Source organism: Chelonia mydas, chromosome 6, assembly GCF_015237465.2.
Source record: "Chelonia mydas isolate rCheMyd1 chromosome 6, rCheMyd1.pri.v2, whole genome shotgun sequence".
Taxonomy (NCBI): Eukaryota; Metazoa; Chordata; order Testudines; family Cheloniidae; genus Chelonia; species Chelonia mydas.
Window position 1 is genome coordinate 49,108,928 of NC_051246.2, and position 22,702 is coordinate 49,131,629.

The following is a 22,702-nucleotide window of genomic DNA, read 5'->3' on the forward strand; positions in this document are numbered from 1 at the left end:
CAGCCCAAGGACCGACCCTTGGGGCACTCCGCTTGATACCAGCTGCAAACTAGACATGGAGCCATTGATCGCTACTCGTTGAGCCCAACAATCTAGCCAGCTTTCTATCCACCTTACAGTCCATTCATCTAGCCAATACTTCTTTAACTTGCTGGCAAGAATACTGTGGGAGACCGTATCAAAAGTTTTGCTAAATTTAGCAGGCCATAAAAGAGACCCAGTTTGGGATAAGAACCGTTCAAGAAATATATGTTTGCTGATGATGTTTTAAAGATAGTCACACCAGTGAACTGGTGGAAGTCACTTAAGCACTTGGATTGAGAGACTGTTGAAGTGAGAATCTCACTTTTAACAGCAGTAGCTTCTTCTGCCGGTGTAGAAAGAATATTTTCTTCCTTTGGACTAATTCATTCCAAATTGAGAAATCGTTTGGGATCTGAAAAAGCAGGAAAGTCTCTGAGTTGTGAAAAATATGTATTAAGATAACAACCAACAAGAATGCACTTATATGTAGAAATCCATGATTAAATCGAGTCTTCCTGACTAGTGATTTAAATCAAATCCACCCTGTACAATACCCACCTGGGGAATTGAAACTGATTGACGGAGCCAGAAGGGTACCCAGAAGTCACCTACTACAGGATAGGCCCAACAAAGAAAGTAACAGAACGTCACTAGCCATTATCTACAGCCCGCAACTAAAACCTGTTCAGCGAGCATCATCAAGGATCTACAACCTATCCTGAAGGATGATCCCTCACTCTCACAGATATTGGGAGACAGGACAGTCCTCGCTTACAGACAGCCCCCCCAACCTGAAGCAAATACTCACCAGCAACTACACACCACACACCAGAAACACTAACCCAGGAACCAATCCCTGCAACAAACCCCGTTGCCAACTCTGTCCTAGAGGGATACAGTTTTGAGAAACCGGCAAATTACTACATCTCTGCTACCTTTTGAAACCACAGTAACTCACCTGTACATATATTTTTTACCCACTTCAATCTCTCGCTAACTCCTCGTGTAGACAGCACTATGTCAGCAGGAGAACTTCTCCCACCCACATAGTTACTGTCTCTCAGGGAGGTGGATTAACTAAGCCTATTGGACAAGCTCTCTCCCATCGATTTGAGAGGGTCAGCAATAAATCGTTGCAGCTGTACTGATGCAGCATTTTAAGTGTAGAAGTGCCCTTGGTTGATTATAGAATTGGCTCCCAGGGTTGTCTTTGGTGTGAGATCTAGGATGCAAATCCATCCGGGTGAGTGACTGGTCTCTTGGGACTGGGTGTAACATGAATATTTTGTGATTTTGGGGTGTAAATCACCATCTATATCACAGTCCAGCTTGCCTTGGTGGCAAGATAAACAGGAGCATCTAAAAGGACTGTCTGACTCCATTGTACGACTAGAATCAGAACTTGAAGGGACCTTGAGAGGTCATCTAATCGAGTCCCCTGCACTCAAGGCAGGGCTAAGTATTATCTAGACCATCCCTGACAGGTGTTTGTCCAACCTGCTCTTAAAAATCCCCAGTGATGGAGATTCCACAACCTCCCTAGGCAATTTATTCCAGTGCTCAACCACTCTGACAGTTAGAAAGTTTTTCCTAATATCTAACCTAAATTTCCCTTGGTGCAATTTAAGCCTATTGTGTCTTGTCCTATCCTCAGAGGTTAAGAACAACAATTTTTCTCCCTCCTCCTTGTAACAACCTTTATGTACGTAATAAACTGTTATGTTCCCTCTATAGTCGTCTCTTCTCCAGACTAAATAAACCCAATTTTTTCCATCTTCCCTCATATGTCATGGTTTTCTAGACCTTTAATCATTTTTGTTGCTCTTCTCTGGACTTTCTCCAATTTGTCCACATTTTTCCCAAAATGTAGTGCCCAGAAGTAGACACAACACTGCAGTTGAGGCCTAATCAGCGCGGAGCAGAATGGAAGAATTACTTCTCGTGTCTTGCTTACAATATTCCTGCTAATAGAGCCCAGAATAATGTTTGCTTTTTTTAAAGTGTTACACTGCTGACTCATATCTAGCTTGTGATCCACTATGACCCCCAGATCCCTTTCCACAGTACTCCTTCCTTGGCAGTCATTTCCCATTTTGTATGTGTGCAACTGATTGTTCCTTCCTAAGTGGTGTACTTTGGAATTGTCCTTATTGAATTTCATCCTATTTACTTCAGACCATTACTTCAGTTTGTCCAGATCATTTTGAATTTTAATCCTATCCTCCACAGCACTTGCAACCCCTCCCAGCTTGGTATTGTCGGCAAACTTTATAAGTGTACTCTCTATGCCATTATCTAAATCATTGATGAAGATGTTGAACAGAACCAGACCCAGAACTGATCCCTGCGCGCCCCCACTCATCATGCCCTTCCAGCATGACTGTGAACCACTGATAACTACTCTGTGGGAACGCTTTTCCAACCCGTTATGCACCCACCTTACAGTAGCTCCATCTAGGTTGTATTTCCCTAGTTTGTTTATGAGCAGGTCATGCAAGACAGTATCAAAAACCTTACTAAAGCCAAGATACATCACATCTACCACTTTCTCCCCATCCAAAAGGTTTGTTGCCCTGTCAAAGAAAGCTAGTAGATTGGTTTGACACGATTTGTTTTTGACAAATCCATGCTGACTGTTACTTATCACCTCATTATCTTCTAGGTGTTTGCAAACTGATTTCATTATTATTGGTGATGCAAATTGCTCCATTATCTTTCCGGGTACAGAAGTTAAACTGACTGGTCGGTAATTCCCCTGGTTGTAGTATAGACTACTGTAGTACTTTGGGTGTTCACATCTGGTACTGGGTTGATGAAATCTAATTGTGGAACATACCTCCAGTTTGGCGTGTCTGCCCTGCTTTTGACAGTCTGCCCTTAGGCAGGCAATCATAAGATACTCCAGACAATATGACACCCATGTCACATGAGAATAAAAGCCTCTATTTGCTGAGGAATAGAGAGTGAAGAGAAAGATGGTCCTTTGTTTTCCTCCCAGAAACACAATCTTTCTAAAAAAAAAAAAGATGACTGCCCCCTACTTTAACCTTGTCCCAGCAGACTCTATATCTTTCTAGCAAAAGAACTGCAAAATTCAAACTATGGATTTATTTATTTCCTCAATCTGTGCCCATCACTATCCCCACCTACAAACTAAAGTTAGTATTTATATTACAATAGCAACTAGAAGTGCCAACTGAGATCAGAGACCCATTGTGCGAGGCATTGTAGAAACCTACAGCATCAGATCCTAAACTTTGGAATCGGAATTAAGCAGACAAGACATACTGAATGGGAACAGAAACAGGGTCACAGAAAGGGAGCATGAGTTACCCACAATCACTCAGCAAATCAGCAGCAGAGCTGGGCTCGACTGACAGGAGAGCACGCAACAATTACGTGCCCTTGGGTATTTGTTTTGAGAAAACAGTACCGCAAACACAAACCGCTCCGCTGAAGGCAGCTGGGTTCGGAGCAGGCGCTGCAGGCCCCAGCCGCCAGGCTGGCTGTAGGAGGCCAGCGGGTGCGAGAAGGGGAAAGGAAGGGCATCACCCCAAGGAGCAGCGGACAACTGGGGAGCAGCTACGGCACGCCGCCCCTCCCAGCCAGCCACCGGTGCCCGGTCTGCCCGCAAGGGCCCCTCCGCCCCCAGCATCAAGTCAGAAGCAGCCACAAGGGGCCGATGTAGCCGCTCCCTCTTCGGCCTTCCAGCTCCCGGGGACCAGCTGCCCGTACGAACCGATCACAGAAGAGGCAGGGGGTCTGCAGCTCTGCGAGGTCCTCCTCGTCCTCCCAGGCCTCCTCGCCGCTGCTGTCAGACAGCTCCGGCATCTCCGCCTCGTCCTCCTCCACCGGCGCCCGGCCGGGCCCCGGAGCTGCGGGCACAAGGCAGAGGGGTGAGCGAGCCGCGCGCTGCCCCGGGGGCGGGGGGACGGGACCGGGGCTGCGCGGGTACCCACCTGCGGGGGCGGCCGCCCTGGAACACATCTCGGCACCACGGCGCGCGCCCCGCGCCCGACAGCCCGCCCACGTGCGCGCGGGGAGTACACCGGCCGCCCCGGCCTCACTTCCGGGTTGACGCTCCATCCATCGCCCAATAGAGTTCGGAGAGAACGCGCGTGGAGGGGCGGGGCCGAGGTTACGGCGCCGGAAGGAGAATGGGCCAAGAGGGGCTCCTCTCCCACGAGCTTGCGGGGAGCGGCCCCTGCTGCCCGGCGAGGGAATAGCGCCCGGACAGCCGGTGGGGAAATGCCCTGGCCAGTGTGAGAGGGGCGGGGCGCAGGGCCCAGCGGGCAGCCGGGAGCGGGTCGGGCTGGATGCGGGGGAGGATCCCGGGCTTCGCCCGTCTGCGCGGTGTCCCCGCGCTGCCCGAGTGCGGCAGCGGGCTCAGCATCACGCTGGCTGGCCAGGGTCACGGGGCCCAGGGAGGCTGCGCGGGCGGAGCGCGGCAGCCGCGGGCGGGAGCGGACAGTCCAGCCCGGCCTCGAACCCCCACCGTGCTACCTGCGTCCCATGGCCCCTCACCCTGGGCTCGGAGCGCCTCGCTGCACTGACCCGCCGCGCGGGCCCGGGCCGCGCTTTGCCCCCAGCGAGCAGAGAGACCGCCCCAGGCCGGGGTTTTCAAGCGTTTGTTCTGGCGACCCCGTTGAAGAAAATCGTTGATGCTCGCGACCCAGCGGAGCTGGGAATGAGAGGCTGGGGTGGGGGTGGGGGGGCTTCAGGGCTGGGGCAGAGGGTTGGGGTGCGGGAGGGGGTGAGGGCTCTGGACTCAGGGTGCAGGCTCTGGGGTGGGGCCAGGATGAGGGGTTTGGGGTTCAGGAAGGGGCTCCAGGTTTGGGGGGGCTCAGGGCTGGAGATGAGGGGGTTGGGGTGCAGGAAGGGGCTCTGGGTTTGTTTGGGGCACAGGCTTACCTTGGGCGGCTCCCTATAATATGCAGCTCCTGATACTAGCTACTCACAGCACTCCTAGATCTTTTGCCCACAAAGGTGCAGTCTACCCCAGTTTACTGGATGTACCTTAATCACTGCTCCATTGTAAACCACACAACACTTGTGAGCACTTAAATAAACCTTCTTTTGTTTTATGATGAGAAAGGGTAAAGATTTAACTAGAATTGAGAGAAAGTGATGGAAACAAATGGTTCCCATACAAAACAAAATCATAAAACACAAACATAATAAAATAGGGTCCCCCCTCTCTACAAAGGTCAGTCTGCGGCAGAGCTGGCTGGTTTCACAGGAACCAGGATTCAGTTTTTCATGAGAACATCACTGCTCCCCAAGATGTCTCCTCAGTGAAAGGATCCAGAGTGCACTCTGTGTTATGCTTAAACCATCAGGGTGATTCTCTGTCTGTTGTAATGTTCCTTTTTTTAACCTCCAAGTGGTTTTGATTGTTTGCAGTAGGCTCTGATGGTTTTCCATTAAAAGTTTTGGGATGGAGCAAGGCTAGACAGTTTAGTCTTGATTACATCACTTGTTAACCAGCATGGGGTGACAACTCCCTCCTGTTCAAATGGGCTATCACTGTGACATATTATCCGCTGGTGACTATTATTCCAAGTCCATAAACTGGGGTGGCCAACTTGTGGCTCCACATGCGGCTCTTCAGAAGTTAATATGCGGCTCCTTGCATAGGCACCGACTCCGGGGCTGGAGCTACAGGCGCCAACTTTCCAATGTGCCAGAGGTTGCTCACTGCTCAACCCCTGGCTCTGCCACAGGCCCTGCTCCCACTCCACCCCTTCCCGCCCCCTCCCCTGAGCCTGCCATGCCCTTGCTCCTCCCTCTTTCTCCCCCCTTCCCCCCCCCCGCCTCCTGCATGCCACGAAACAGCTGATCTGGAGGTGCAGGGAGGGAAGGGGAGGCACTGATCTGCAGGGCTGCCGGTGGGCGGGAGGCGCTCGGAGCTGATGGGGGGGTTGCTGATGTATTACTGTGGCTCTTTGTCAATGTACACTGGTAAATTCTGGCTCCTCAGGCTCAGGTTGGCCACTCCTGCTATAAACCATGCTTTCACTATAAATACATTATTCCTTAACTATTACCTGTACATACATCTTGCAACGATTATGAATCTTGACAAGTTACAAGTTTTCTCTAGATACTTCATATTACTCTTTATGGCTAAATATTCTGCAAGATGTGTTTGGTGTAGTGAGTTTGTCAGGTCTGACATGAGAGTTGTTTCCAAAGAATGGGCAGAGACCACCTGTACCTGCTGTTGTGGTGGGGGGACGGGGACAACACAATTTAAAGGTTTAGCTGTTCCCCTCGAGTACGGCCCCCCTTACCCTCAGTTTCCCATCCTGGAAACCAGAGGCCTCTCCCCATAAGGCATAGCTTGGAGCTCACTGGCTCTTGACAGCTGCGAAGCAGAGAAGGGGGGCAGTCGCACCAGGTGACTGAATGGGGATGGCAAACCCTGGCAGAAATATGGGGGGAGCATGTGACCTGACATGCACCCCCACACACACATCACCTCTGAGCAGAGGAACCTTCTGCAAAGGAGCCTCAATGTCACAAGCTGCCCCACTAAGCTAAACAACCCTTAGAGCTGCTCCCCAGGCCTGGGAGAAGGAAGTGAAGAACCCCTGGAGCTGCAGAGATGCACTGAGGGGCATAGGTACCGAATCCGTGGGTGTCCAGGGCTGGAGCACCCACAGACAAAAATTAGCAGGTGCCTCTGGTTTCCAGGAGGGGAAATTGAGGGTAAGTGGGGGCCCTACCTGAGGGGTTTGTGTGTGACTTGAACTGTTCTGGGAACACCTAAAACCTTTAAATTGTGTTCTCCCCCTCCCCCAGCAGCCAAGCTCCCCTCAGTGCCTCCTGCCTGCCCGTAGCTCGGCTGATCAACTCCTCCTCCTCCCCCCTCCAACTGCCTCTTACCCACTGTGATCAGCTGTTCCACAGAGTGGAGGAAGCAACACAGGGAGGGGGCAGAAAGAAGCAGGGCTGGGGCAGGAAGGGGTAGGGGTGGGGCATTGGGGGAAGGGGTGGAGTGGGGGTGGGGTCTGGGACCGAGAGGGGGTTGAGCACCCCCCCAGGACAACTGGAAGCTGGCGCCTGTGCTGCGGGGCAAGGTGCAGATGTGGGGCTAGGAGGTTGTATAATTGATGGACTCAGGGGACAGCAGATGTAGAACGTGGGGGCAAATAATTAAAATTTTAGGGTTTCAGGAGAAGCGGAAGGGGAAGCTACTCACTATCATGGAGAATTTTATACAGCCCTTTATAATTTGATCTCAGTGAGAGCTTCTGAAACCAGGGCTAAAAATTCCCTTACTCTATATCTCTGGAGAGTTGCCCCCTCCCAAGAGTCCAAAAATCAGAAGCCAGATTAAAAAGACCCACATCTTTTGAATTAAATCTCATTATTGGGGGATGGGAGGTGACTTACTCATGATTTTTGAGCTTTTGCGGGTGGCTATACTATTTACATTTAAAATGCAACATGCTATTACTAAATGTTTTCATCTGTATGTTTACCAGGCCTAGAAAGCTGATGATTCCACCTTGTGGGGAATGAGAGGAAAAACAAGTACAATATAAGAGCCAAACCTGCACTAGAAAAATTTGTTTAAGAAAAATAATACATGTCCTAAATTAGGACCTGATTCCATTTAAAACAAAACAAAAATCAAGAAAGAAAATGTAACATGCACTCTCCCTAACATCAAAATTATGCAGCACCTGCCATTTTTAGTAACATTTTAAACATATTTTAACAAATATTTGATAAGCAGAAAACATGTTAGGCACAGGACTTTAGTACTAATTATTAAACAATACAATTTAATTTATATTGATTTTACAGTATGCAGTGTCTGTTATTAGGTATCATAAAACATTACTTTACATAGCCTCTTTTTAAGACTTGGAGACAGTAGTAACAAAAATATTAATAATGGAATCAAGTATATTTATTAGTCTGTAATATACATCAATGGCCATACAGTTCTTTGCCTTTTTGTTGCGTAAGAATTGCATACCATTACTTTTTATAGTAGTACAAGGCAACTAGTATAAGGGACAGGTACCGGTAAGCATGTGACTGGGAAATAAATGCAAAAAACAAAATCAAGGAGATTAAGAATTATAAGTGATCGCTAAAATAGCCATTACCTATTAATATCATTTTTGGTATTTGCCATTTTAGCTACTCTATGATTGACTGCTCTGCCTAGCTATAGATTTTTCTGTACTTGATTCTTGTCTTGATTCCAGAAAACTCCTCTTCTCTGGCCTCTTTGACATCTGCAATGCCCTTCTCAAGTCCACACAAACTACTCAAATACTGATATGTACATACACGGTGCTTTGCAAACAATCCTTGCCTCAGTTGACTGTATATATCACGTGTATATGTGGATTGTAAACTGCTTGGGACACAGATTGCATCTTACTATATGTTTGAAAAGCATTGTGTAAATTTATGGCATCAAATACATATGTATGTAGATCTGTGACAGAGAAAGAGGGAGATAAAGGACCAGGTCCTCAGCTGATGTAAATCAATATAGCATCACTGAAGTCAATGGAACTACTCCAGTTTACACAAGCTGAGGTAGTAATTATTACTATTACTACTTATCTTATTGCTAAGAATTTAGAGAGAATAATACAATCAGGCACTTAACATATTGCTAGTTACCATTTTTGGATTTAAATTATTTCTTAAAGGAAATTAAAGCAAAGTGATTCACCCTTTCTTATCAAAGATGAGTGTCAATGTGACTAGTTAAAAAGAAATTAAATATCTAAAAAGGCAGAAAAATCATCTGTTTCAAAGTTTGGCACCTGCTTTTTACTATTTATTGTAACAAAGATCCTTCATTTTCATTCAAAAGGTACAATAGCTTTCAAAATTATTTTAATTTTCAACATTAAATACTGATGGATATAAAGTGTGAGGGCCACCATCAAGGAAAATAAGCTGTGTCATACCAGGTCAGACCAATGGCCAACAAGTCTACTATTCTGATTGACTCTATGCCTGACTGAAAATCAATCCATCTCCCAGTGAAGCTAACTGGTGTCTTTCCATTGACTTGAATAGGAATTGGATCAAGCTCCGATTGTGCAATGAAGCATACAGAGGGGAGGTGGAGGAGCTGGAATCTTTCCTGCCCCCTGAAGTGATCAGTGTATGCCCTCCAACACCTGAGTTGATTTCTCCATTTAGTTTACATAATTATCAATGTTAATATAGTCCATGAAATTATCTGGCCTCCCCTTTAAATCCAGCTATGCTGTTTGACTGTGACACATCCTCGTATGTGCAACAATAAGCACTTGCTGAGCACCCCTCCGGCACTGGTAATGTCGGCTAAGCACTGTAACCTGGTTAAACTGGCACAGCTCCAGAGGGATCCATACTGATTTTTTGGTGTGACATATAAACAGGTTCAAGCCCAGTATAAAGTAATGCAGGTTTAGGGCTTTGGTTTTCATATAGAAAGATACGGTCATGTATTTCCTTTTAATTTCCTTTAATTCTTGTATAACTGGGGTAGTTGTAGTACCCTCTGAGAAGGTCAAAGCAAATTCCTTTCTGCTAATTCTGGTCTTTCCCCTATTTGTATTCCACCGACAAACATGGTTTCCCTTCCCAGCAACTCCTATCTAATCTTTCAAATCAAACTAGAATGCATCATGTTTGTTTCAGAAACAATTCATTTGAGATAGCAAAGATGTTGGGTGATGACTGTTATCAGCATAATTATAGATGTCAAGTGCCCTGGGGACAGTGCTTATTAGTTATTTGCCATTGTACAACCAGCAGAGGGAACACCAGCACTACTTTTTGTGATTCAAGTATTTGAGCTAGTGGCCCAAATTCTAATTAGCAGCACATTGCGTCCCAGTCAGATACTGATCTCAGTTACAGCACAGTAAATCCAGAGCAACTCCACTGCTCTCAGTGGCATTATGCTAGATCTACAGGGGTGTAACTGAAAACAGAATCTGACCCAGGGAATTGTAGTATCCCCTCCAAAACCTGGCTTTCTTCTTCTCTTTCCTATTCCTATTTTAAGCAAAGAAGGGGCTCAAATACAATAGCAGTGACTGAGAACAGTTTATACATGGATAGATTAGATTTTAAAAAAAAACAACCCACATTTGGATCCAGATTAGATTCTGAGTAGGCTTTTTGTTCAAATTACTCAGCCCCAGAATCACAAAAGTCACTCTAAATTTCTACTATCTTGGGTTAAAAATCACCTGTGAAGAAGTCAGAGGATTTTGTGACATTGAAACCAGAACATTGGCCTCTTAAGTTTTAGATCTGACCCAGTACCAAAACCATAGGTTTGAATCTGGAAATTTTAATTTAACATCAAAAACACAACCCCAGTGAAGTTTGAAGGGGGTTGATTATTTTAGAAGGTCTCCTTTGGACCCATCTCTGATTATAAAAATTTTGAGGTATATCAGATTAATAGCGACTCTTCAAACATTGTTTATCAAAATCAACCATTGTTACTGATAAAGATTTTTTTCTATAGGGTTTCTCCAATATAATGTAAATAAGGAATCCCTAAGACTAGGAAACAGTATGAACTCCTTGCACAAATATATATTTTCTTGTTAATTAATCTACACAAGAACCCTTGGCAAGCCAAATGGTTCCAACTTTATGCAGCAAGGCTTAGTTGCAATAAACAAATGACTTAAAATCATTAGATAAATTATTTTTCCCTCTACACTTAGTCAATAACATAATCACTGGCACAGATTCGACAGCAACCATTCTCCAAACGGTCCCTGGCTGACAGCAGCAAAACTAGTAACAGCAGCTTCTTTGTGTTATACTGAAATTCTCTCCCACTGAAGGGGCAAAGGGTCACTGATTGCATAGTCTTTGCTCCGTTGCACACCCTTTGCTAATGTTCAGTTCTGAGAATAACGCACTGAATGTGCCACACAGTCTTGTAACTGAAACCTCTTTTTCTTATTACATATATTAAAATACTATTTAATAAATGTAAGGCACCTGTTCATTTGGATCAATGCATGTAATGTGCTGGATGAAAATCATATTAAAAAATTCTGCAGCAAAAGTATCATTTTCATTCAATACATCTTGAAAAACGACTCCTATCATTGTCACAATCTCATAATCCTTATAAAAGGATTTGCATGGTACAGCATGATTTACAATGTAATGGATTACTATTTCATAATCCTGGGGCAGGAGGAAGAAACCACAAATGTTTAAGAAAATTTTACTGCATTGCAAGCTTTTTCCAGATCCTGAAATAGGAATTGATGATGCTGCTAGGGAGGGACAGAAGTGCACAATATCTGATAACATCACACCAGTTAGCTGGTTTTTGTTTCATCTTGGTTTCCAATTCTGTGGATATCCTTGTTCTCTAACAGCTCCACCTTCTTGTCACTCGGGATTACTGCATTGTTCACCATAGCTCTTGCTAATGTGGACACGGGCACAGAAAGTGCAGTAATAGACATCGCATGAGAGAGGCAACCCTGAATTTTTCTAGCACACCATTCTAATGGACGTGACTCTTCTCTGTCACATAAAATCAATCTTTTAAAAAAGAGAGAGAGAGAGAGAGAGAGAGAGACAGATTAAGAGGAGATGATAAATAGACAGCAAACACAGTTTCCACTCACAATCACTTACGCAGGTTTAAATATAGTGCAGCGATCGAAGTTAAGTTCTTCAATTTTAACTTCTGCTTCACCCTAAAAAAACAAAATCCATGACATGTTTAAACAAGGACCCCAAAATTACTGCTCATCATTCTAGCATGCTTAAAATATTGTCAATACAATCTTGATAAAGATTCTTCAACTTTGACAGCAATTCAAACTTCTAGGACTTTTGTGTTATACTCCATAGGTTACTACTACTGATCTGCTTTTTTGTCTCCTAACAATTACAAAAAACCCAACGAAACAAACTGTATACACAAAATTGCACATGCAGTTAGCCTATAGCAAAATATATCACTGTTACCCACTCCTCCTTTCCCCCTACCCAACTATTTTCACCCTCCACTGCTACCCGTACTTCTGCGCTGCTGCTGGCAGCGGTACTGCTTTCAGAGCTGGGCAGCTGTAGATGAGTGGCTGCTGACTGAGGGCCCAGCTCTGAAGCCAGCAGCATGGAAGTAAGGGTGGCAATACCATACCATACCTTCCTTACTTCTGCACTGCTGCTGGTGGTGGCTCAGCCTTCAGAACGGGGCTTCCAGCCTGCAGCCGCCGCTCTCAGCTGCCCAGCTCTGAAGGCAGCGCCACCGCCAGCAGCAGTGCAGAAGAAAGGTTAGCAGTACCGCAACCCCCCTACAATAACCTTGCAACCCCCCACAACTCCTCTTTGGGTCAAGACCCCTACAATTACAACATCATGAAATTTCAGATTTAAATAGCTGAAATTGTAAAATTTATTATTTTTAAAATCCTATGACTGTGAAATTGACCAAAATGGCCCCACCCATAAGGCATGTTTTCCAATCTTTTATCATTCTTGGGGCTATCCTCTGAATGCTCTCTAGTTTATTAATATCCTTCTTGAATTCTTGATACCAGAACTGGACACAGCATTCCAGTAGCAGTCACACCAGTACCAATACAGAGATAATATAACCTGTCTACTCCAAATCAATATTCCTATGTTTAGACAGCCAAAGATTGCCTTAGCACTTTTGGCCACAGCATGACACTGGGAGTGCATGTTCAACTGATTATCCATCAAGATCCCAAAGTCTTTTCAGAGTCATTGCTTCCCTGGATAGAGTCCCCCATCCTCTAAGTATGGCCTGCAGTCATTGTTCCTATATGTATGACTTCATAATTGTCCATACTGAAATATGCATTGTTTGCTTACACCCAGTCTACCAACCAATCCAGGTAGTTCTAAATCAGTGACCACTCCCCCAATCTTTGTGTTACCTGTCCTCTTTGACAGTAATGATTTTATTTTTATTTTCTTCCAGGTCATTGATGAAAATGTTAAATAGCAGAGGGCCAAGATCCAATCCCTCGGTGACCCCACTACAATTACATTTTAAGACCATTTTGATTTTGTATTGTTCTTGTTCTTAATCAAAATATTCTGTGGCACTACGTCAAATGCTGTACAGAACAGGAGTATAATATGTTAACACCATTACCTTTATCAACCAAATTTGTAATCCTATAACAAACATATCAAGTTTGTTTGATGACTGTTTTCATAAAGCTATGTTGATTGGCATTAATTATATTACTCTCCTTTAATTCTTCATCAGTCAAGTCCTGTATCGGCCATTCCCTTAATCTGCCTGGAATTGATGGCATGCTGCAAGCCTATAGTTGCCCAAATCATCCTGCTTACCTTTTTGTGATGGGGAGATGATCTCTCGCCATCCTCTGATGCCCCAGGAACTGCTCAGACCCACTTTCACTTTGTGTGCAGGCTGTATTTTATTCTAAACCCAAACACTCACTCAGCACAGTGCAACATCGCCATTTTAATCTTTACCTCTTTCAACACTTCTTAGCTAGGGCCCTAGGAGGAAAATAGATTGGTCTCTGTCTCACTCTATGTTAGAAGTTCCTTCATTCCAGTCTCAGATAGCCCTATCCTCCCTCATAACACTTCCTTCCTGTCTTTTTATCAGGTTGTTCATCTAAGGGCTAATTAGTTCCTTACCTCCTCAGCCTCACCTTCACCAATCAGCTGTTATTGGCAGAACTAACCCGAGGCTACAGTGATCAGAGTGCTGACCCACCTTGTCAGATCTCAGCACTCTGTCACACCTGTTTAAATATTAGCGTAACATTAGTTTTCTTCTAGTCCTCTGGAACTTCTCTAGTGTTCCAAGACCTACTGAAAATTAACATTAATATTAAAGAAAGCTCCTCAGCCAGCTTTTTAAAGTTTTTGGATGCAAGTTATCTGGACGTACTGATTTTAAAATACCTGTAGCTAACTTCAGTAGCTGCAGTGTAACTTCTCCTGAATTATTGTTAGAATGGAAAGTAGTTGATCATCATCATATAATATGAATAAATCATCTGGCTTTTTCTCAAACACAGAATAAAAGTATTTATTCAACACTTGTGCCTTTTTTGCATTATTAACAACAATTCTACCATTTCCAGCTAGAAATAGACAAATACCATTGGTAGAATTTCCTTTGTTCCTAGTATACTTTTTAGAAGAGTCCTTCTTCTCCTTAATTCTGCTGGCCAGAGATTTCTCCTTGTGTCCTTTTGTTTCCCTTATCAATTTTCTGTAATTCCTAATTTATATTCACTATCAGCTTCCCCTTTTTTTCTATTTGTTTTTATATAAGTATATATAGACTTGGCAGAATTTGTTTTTGTTTCTTTTGTAATTTTGATGGGTAATTTTAAGATTTATTTTTAAGCTTTTTAAAACTTTTATTTAAATTTTCAGTGTGCAGAATTATGGGTTTTAAGCATTTCTTCCCTATTTTTATTTATTTAAATTTTCACAGTTACAGGAAATTATGGGGGGGGGAGTGTTAGATAATAATTAAAGGACATTAGACACAGATTCAAAAAGGTAAAGCTTTATAACCCGTTAAAAGAGAAACTGCAAATATTATGTGTAAAAATTTTAGCCTTAAATCAAACTCTAATAAGTTCTCAAGCAACATTTTTCTTACTTTGCTTTTCTGTAATTTTCTATTATTGATGGAAATACTTTTTCATTGTTGTGTGTGTTGATGTTTATCAACATTTACCAATAAAAATCTAATCTTTCCAAGTGATATAGCTTCTTTCACTTCCCCGGCTGGTTTTTTTGTTTGTTTTTTAAACCATTGTAGTCTTTTTGGATTTTGGCTTTTTGGACATCTAGTAAAATATTCTTATACTGTTCCCAATTATCATTCAAATTTTCCTGTTTAAATTCTCTCTTAGCTGATTTGGCTTATAATTGCTTTCAGCTTTGTGAAATTGGCCCTTTTAAAACAGCAAGTATATATATATTTCTTGTTTGGAATCTGTTCTGTTTGCACAAAATAAATGTAATCAAATTGCAATCACGTAATTAACCTGTGGCGCTCATTGCTACAACATACAACTGAAAAGTAATAATTTAGTAAGATTCAAGAAAGGATTCGACATTTCTATGAAAAATTAGAACATCCACAACTATGTTATACAGGATAAAAGTGTATACAAAATTTAAACGCTCTCATGCTTCAGGGTATAAGCCAACCACTAATAGACCTAAGTTAGTAAGAATTTCTCCAGTGGGCAAGTTACTCCATAATTGTCTATTAAGGGATTTCCTTCATCTTCCTCTGAAGCATCTAGTACTGGCTAGTGCTGGAGATGAGATACTGTATTAGATGGATTACTTGTTAGATCAGGTATGGTAGTTCCTATGTTCTTATGCCTGAGCTCCTCTGTGGGAAAGCTTGCGGAGGGACCTATCGACAGTTTTCAGTCTCTGAAGATATCAGTTACATAGCATTTTTCATTCAGAGATCCAGGTACCTCACAAAGATGAGCAACTATAACTATGACCATTTTACAGACTGCAGAACAGAGAGGTTAACTGATGTGCCAAGGAAATACAGGTAATCAATCAATGGCAGAGCTAGGAGTAACACCCAGATCTCTTGACTCCCACTTGTGTACCATACAGGTATGAACCATGGTTGTTATAAAAAAGACCAAACAAAATTATCTTCCTTTTTGTTAACACTTGTGAGAAGGGAGAGTAGGATTTCTATAACTTTTGGAAGAAGAATGTGGTAGATTGGAATTAATACGTCAATCATTCATATTTTACATAGGATCAATTTAATGAGTAGAAAAAATTATAAAAATTTTATGAGCCTTGTCTCTGTAACCTCAGATGTAAGGCAGACAAATAACCTGTTTTCAAGGTTAGCACATTCATTCAGGGACAGAAAACATCTCCTAATTACAATCATCGGTCATTATCTGTATACACCTTTAGGCAAACTAACTTTTAAAAGCAACATGGGAAAAACAAAGTGAGTGATTTTGGAAAAAAAAATTCAATGGACATGAGATAGTAATATCCAGTGTGCAGAAATACTTGGCACACCACTTTGAGTGGGTGCATTTGACCAGGACATGGGTGGTCAGGCCCAATGGTCAGAGCAGGAGTCAGTAGCCAGGAATTGGAGCCAAGGGTCAGAGCTGAAGTCAGGCAAGTCTGGGAACAAACAGAAGCTACCACAGTTGTGGGCAGATACTTGGAGCAGCCACTGAATTGCAGCTGCTACTGGGCTTAAGAGCCGGTCAGCTGATCCTTCCAGCTGATCAGGTGGCAAAGCCAGTCAGGCCACCTACTGCAGCTACACTTCTTAGGTAGCCCAGAAAGTGGCTCTGCTCTGGTTCTTGACTGGGTGATGTGATAAGCACAAAAACCTCAAGTTTCAGAGTAACAGCCGTGTTAGTCTGTATTCGCAAAAAGAAAAGGAGTACTTGTGGCACCTTAGAGACTAACCAATTTATTTGAGCATAAGCTTTCGTGAGCTACAGCTCACTGCATCCGGTGAAGTGAGCTGTAGCTCACGAAAGCTTACTCCTTTTCTTTTTGCAAAAACCTCAAAGAAACTGAAAATTACAATAGGGCTGTGAGGATTGAGAGACTATCTGAGGAGAGAGGCTTCTTGCTGACAGGTTGCTCAGGAAGAGAGACAGAAGGTATGGGGACATTAACACTAGAGGATGCATTTTTCATAAATGTAAGATGTTGCTCGTTATAATTATGCCCACCTCGCTAAACTCTTACTGAGTATAAGACCAGATATGATCTGTCGACCCATCACTTTAATAAGGTTTTCTCTCTTGCTTTTGATTAAAACTTAAGTATTTAGTCTTTGTCTGCACAGGGGGTTTTCTCCAGTTACAGCCATTGGTGACAAGCACTGGGTCCCACCTAGTTGCGCCAGCGGAACTTGCCTCAGTTTCAAGCAGGGGTTGGCACCACTGGTGCAAATAGCAACATTGCCAACCTACGCAAGAGGTTTGCACAAATGCAGTTACCTCAATGGCTGTAACTGGGACAAATCCCCAGTGTAGACAGGGCTGCAGATTGTTTTGAGGTCAAAATCACGGAGGCACTCAGGCACACTTGGAAGTGAAGACAGATTTCTGACTTCTTCTGAGAGAGGACATCTGAGAGAACTATATCTATCCTGGAGCAATTGAATGAGGCAACCCCTAAGAAATACTAGGCATTTAGGAAGAACTGGGATGACCTCAGGTGACTTGCACCATTACACTACCGCATGACTGAGTTTCAACTCAGTTCAAACTGAAGTAGCTGTAAGTGGTAGCATTAAAAAACATATACGGTGGTAACTTACCTGTAGGAATTAGTTCCAAAATGAACCTCTGCAAAGCAAAGTCAGCTCAAACCACTAGTAAACATGCTGGGGAACAATCCAGCATTGGTGAGGGGGATGAATAAGTAACCTAATAGGATTTTCCATTTGTAAGATGTATGATTCTGTGAAAATATATTTTGATTGAAGGAGCTGCTCTGGAGATATATTGTTATTAAGACACTCAGGAAAACAAGAGGCATGAAGAATCTCTCTCTCTCCTCTCTGAAATCCTGGCCCTTTTGAAGTCAGCGGAAGTTCTCCCATTGATGTCAATAAGACCAGTATTTAATCTTCTGTGTTTATCTTAGGCCTTGTCTTCACACACACAAAAAGTTCTTAACTTGAGTTAGCTAACTGGAATTAATTAACTCAAGGTAAAATCTGAGTGCTGACAAGGCAGGTTGTAGTTTTTACATGAGTTAACAGGTTGAACTTCAGATAAAACAGATAGGGCCAGATTTTCAAGGGAGCTCAGTACCCACTGTTGGGGCCAGACTTTCTTTTTGAAAACCTGACCATAAATGTCAGAATGGGAGCTAGTAGGCACTGTGTACTTTGGAAAGTATGGACCTTATTTAGGTGCATAAATGGGAGCTGAGATATTTTAAAAATCTGATCCAAACTGTGGGTGCTGAGCACTTGAAAACATGGCCCCACTGGGCCAATTCTGTCCTCTGTTACACAGGTGTAACTCTTCTGGAAGGCAGTGGGAATTTTATTCACATAAGAGGACAGAACTGAATCCTGAGAAGCCCTAGATAGCAACAATGTAGTTGAATTGTAAAAAATCATAGAAATTAGAAATGAAAAAGAACTTGGGCCAAATGTTCAAAGATATTTAGGCACCTAACCAGGTTCGGCACCTAGGGTGGATTACAAAGGTTTTTAGGCACCTAACTGACATTGAAATCAATGGGAGTTAGGTGCATAGATACCTATGTGAATCCCATCCCTAGTGGGATTTTCAGAAGCACCTATCCGCAACTTTAGGCATCTAAATACCTTGAAAATCTGGCCCTTTATCTAGTCCATCCATCTGCCAGTGCAGGATTATCTCTGATAGTAAATTTTCTAGTGTTTTTTTTTTTCAATCTAGTTTTAAATTTCTCAAATCACTCGAGCTGTCTAAGAATCTTCTCCAATTTTTCTTTGCTTAGTTTTATTCCTGGTTAACCTCCCCCTCTTTTTGGATAACTGCTTAAACAATTCACTGGGAAATTTTGACTTTGCACACTTTAGCCGTACAGAAATTTCTCCAGATTATTATTATAAGATTTAGACCAACCTTGATTTTTAAAATAAAAAAAATACTGTACTTATCAGCTCCATTGCTAGATACCAAGAGGAAGTGTTTACAACCACCAGCTTTTGCCGACTCTGCTGACATGCAAACATAATCTTGATCAACGCGAACAAATCCATCCTAGGATAAAAAATTATTTGGATTAGAGCCAGGTCAGAAGAATCCACAGAAGAGGGAAAGTGTGTGGGGTGGGGGAAAGCAAAACTATAAGTGGGATAAAATCCAGTGATTCTCCGTTTTCTTCCAGATATCTTTCATTTTTCAAACAAAGACTGAAGGGAAATTCCATGGTACTTCATTTTAGAAAAGCATTTCATACTTAACTAAGCTAAGGATGGGTAAATGGTTTCTAACCATTAGAAGAATGAGGTTCTGGAACATCCTCCCAACAGGTGTAGGGGCGGAAGGGAGGGGGCAACTACGTAGTTTTAAGATTGCTCTTAATAAATTTATTACCAAGAGGTTGCCCGCAATAGCAGGGGTCTGGATTTGATGACTCAAGAGCTCCCTTCCAGTCCTATTTAAGTCAGTAATTCAAAGGTTGGTTGTCTTATTTCTGCAGTTGAGCAGAATCTTTGTAAAGCACACTTTTGTAGACGCCAGATTCCTTCATTAACGGCCCAATCTTGAAAGATCCTGAGTGCATCCTGAGAAATACGGAGTGCCCTAAATTCCTACTGAAGTAACATCATAGGGTCTACTCCTGCAAGCACAGGTTGGCTGTATCTGTCCCCAATGTAGAATTTAAAAGCACATAAAAAACAAAAAGTAACCAAATATTTAAGTTATTTAACCCACGGTTAAGTAAATTCCTAAATGTTATCTTTGTTTAATTAGAAGATTTTAAAAGCAGATAAACAAGGCATCTACAAGTCATTCACCAGTTAGGAGAAAAGAGAAACTGCCTCAGAACATTACATAGTAGCATTAGGATATTTCTTAGATTTCTGGGTATGCTTTCAGTGTCTTGTTTTGTAAATGTGACAAAACCTCAGCCCTTCAGACTAAATGGAGATTTTTGCCTTACAAAACTAATAAAAAATAGAAGCTTCCCTCAATAAAACTGCAAATGCTGCTGATAAATATTAATTCTAACTTTTTTTTTGAAAGGGCTTGTTTGGGTATTTTGAGTAGTAGCCGTCTGCTTTAAATCTCTCATTCTTTGTATCAGCTTCTTAAAAAAAATTAGCCAATCAAAAGTCCCTAGACCGACGCTGTCTCTCTCAGTTAATCCAAGGCCAGTAAAGGGATAATTTGATTAAACTGAGACCCTAATTTATTTAGCTTTAGTTCTGGATCAACCTCTCCTTAATAGAGTGCTGTCGTCTCCAATTGTTTGATGAAAATTAAAGTGACATAAATACCATGGGACTTTTTCAATCTGATTAGTCAGCTAACTTGCATCAATACTACCCCAGCCATCAGACGCTGGCGTCCTTCCTTTCACAAGCCTTACTAACAACTGACAAGTTCTCCTTGAAGAACTGGCACCCACGCTGCCACTCAGACCCCCACACTTAACCCATCATCTCTCCTCAATGGGTCCTGTTTGACAAGGTGCCCACACCTTTTTCCACTGCTGTTCCCCGGACAAAGCTAAATATTGTTTTATTAGCAATCAATAGCCTGTTAATCCCAAATGATTTCACAAATCCACTGAGTTCTCAAACTGATTATAAACATTCGTTTTTCTAAGCTGCTAAATTCAGATGGGTTTTCTCCTTTCCTCCCTCCACCTCCAACATGTGGCATTTTAATTAAGAGCAAAACCTCAACAGCCAAAAATGCCTGTTGTCTTTAATGTTGCATTTAACTGGCTATCAATTTTCAAAGACTTAACATACACTTTATATATGATCAAATCTTTGGCACAATAAGCTCCATAGATTTAGGATCTCCATGAAGATTTCTACTGGATCCTCTACTTTCTAATCTTCCATTTAAAACCAAATGGTAATAATAAAGTTCCTACACCTTTCTTTTGCCTTCCCTGCCCCATACAATAGTGCATTCTTGTTGAGTCTACAGCCAGGCAGAATGAAACAGCCACAGCAAAAAAACAAACTTCTAGTTACAGTATAATAAATGGCAACACAGTTAACTAACTGCTGAATCACATACTCCATGTTCAACAATTGGAAAGCCTGGTACATTCTGATGGCCCATTTGTTTGTATAATGGTCATGAACATTTCTTCTTTGAAGTCAGAAGAGGATGAGCCAGGGTGGCATTATGAACATGCTATCTATTGACTAATTCAGCCTCGCCCACCCATAAAATCTACTTTCTTCACCTTACCACAATGATGTTGATGACTAAGGGCATGTCTTCACTAGCAACGTTAAAGTGCTGCTCTCCCAGCACTATAAAAAAAAACCCATCTCCATGAGAGAAATAGCTACCAGCGCTGGGAGCACGGCTCCTGGCATTGTTGCACTGTCTATACTGGCACTTTACAGCCCTGAAACTTGCAGGGCTCAGAGGGATGTTTTTTTCACACTTCTGAGTGAGAAAGTTGCAGCGTTGTAAAGTGGCAGCATAGACAAGGCCTAAGGAAAAAGCTAATGTTTACTTATCCACCAAAGTAAAGGTTACTTGCCTGAGACAAACAGGCAGGTAGAATTTTGCAAGTCTAGACTATTCTATATATGCCCCTACTTGGTTGTGTAATAAATGTATTTAAGGGAATGTCTACACTTACCTCTGGAGCAATTGATCCAGCAGGGGTTGATTTATTGCGTCTAGTGAAGAAGCGATAAATCAACCGCCGAGCGCTCTCCCGTCGACTCCGCTACTCCACCGGAGAGAGAAGCGTAGACAGAGTTGACGGGGGAGCGTCAGCAGTCCACCTACTGCAGTGAAGATACCGCAGTAAGTAGATCTAAGTACGTCCACTTCAGCTACGTTATTCACGTAGCTGAAGTTGCATAACTGAAATTGATCTCCCCCAGTGTAGATCAGACCCTAGTGTAGAACCTGCTCTCTAAGTCATCAGTTTTGGCAGAGGCTGTGCATATTGTAGACAATTCTGCATCACAAGTTACAAATGAAATATTACAGAGGTAAAGTTTCAAATAGATGATTTTGTCATGCTGAAATTTCAGCTCTGCATCTAGGCTCAGTTAACTTGACAGTATCCACTTGAAGCGTAATGTTTAAAAGGTCCCCAAAGTAGATTCTTTTAAAGGAATCTTTTCCATATTCTGTATTTCTTTTATACATTTAATTCCACCCCTGCCCGACAGAACTTTCTATACAAAAAAAATCTACCTTACCAGACAAATATCACTCACAAGAGTGAAACAAAACATGGGCCCAGGTGGTAACGCTTTAACTTAGAATCAGAACTAAATCCAAATTTTCCTAAATGTGGGGGTTGGGGGAAGGATTGTTAGCTGTTCTACTAAAAAAAGAAAAGGAGTACTTGTGGCACCTTAGAGACTAACAATTTTATTAGAGCATAAGCTTTCGTGAGATACAGACTAACACGGTTCTGTTCTACTGTTTCTGCGCTGATTGAAAGAAGGGAGTGAAACAAAGGGATTCGTACAATACTTCTGCAAAGTGAAAACTAAGCAACGTTGTGTTTTTTTGCTTACTGCTCCTCCCTTTGCTTTTGTGGTACCAAGACAACAGAATCCAACATCATGACCTTGAAATGATGCAGAATATTCATCCAGTTTTTCCAAGTCTACCACCTGTTGATTCTAAAACACAAGGATACAAAATAACATGAAAACATTAACAGATAAAGCAGTGTTAAAATTGACACCAAATATGCCAGTCATATGACTTACCACATTTTGATATGCCACTTCTTCAAAAGTCAGTTTTCTACGTCCTATGATGATGACATTAGAAAACAATTGCTGTTTCAAAATTTCTTTTAACAACTCTTTGCCAGTTGCTCCTTATGCACCAAGGATAAAACAAGATTTATTATGTTTCTTGAAGTTTTCACGAAGGTTTTGTATGTTCTCAAGCTCAGCCATTCTGTATATGAAAAAAAAAATCATACA

The 22,702-nt window shown here is 42.4% G+C and overlaps 2 protein-coding genes across 2 annotated transcripts in view; both read right to left on the reverse strand.

Moving 5' to 3' along the window:
• The window catches only part of PRMT3 (protein arginine methyltransferase 3), a 103,192-nt gene extending 98,978 nt beyond the window's left edge, over nt 1-4,214 (reverse strand). The window contains exons 1-2 of the mRNA XM_037899954.2: nt 3,984-4,214; nt 3,764-3,899 (exon numbers count right to left, since the gene is read on the reverse strand). Coding sequence (XP_037755882.1) covers nt 3,764-3,899; nt 3,984-4,110 — 263 coding nt within the window. The 5' untranslated portion in view covers nt 4,111-4,214. The remainder of the gene's footprint in view (nt 1-3,763; nt 3,900-3,983) is intronic.
• Nucleotides 4,215-8,360: 4,146 nt separating this feature from the next.
• On the reverse strand, nt 8,361-22,675 carry HTATIP2 (HIV-1 Tat interactive protein 2). The gene is given in 5 exon segments (XM_007067981.3): nt 8,361-11,577; nt 11,674-11,735; nt 18,666-18,803; nt 22,283-22,390; nt 22,481-22,675. Coding segments are annotated over 5 exon segments (732 nt in total). The 3' UTR covers nt 8,361-11,348.
• Between the last annotated feature and the right edge of the window lie 27 nt (nt 22,676-22,702).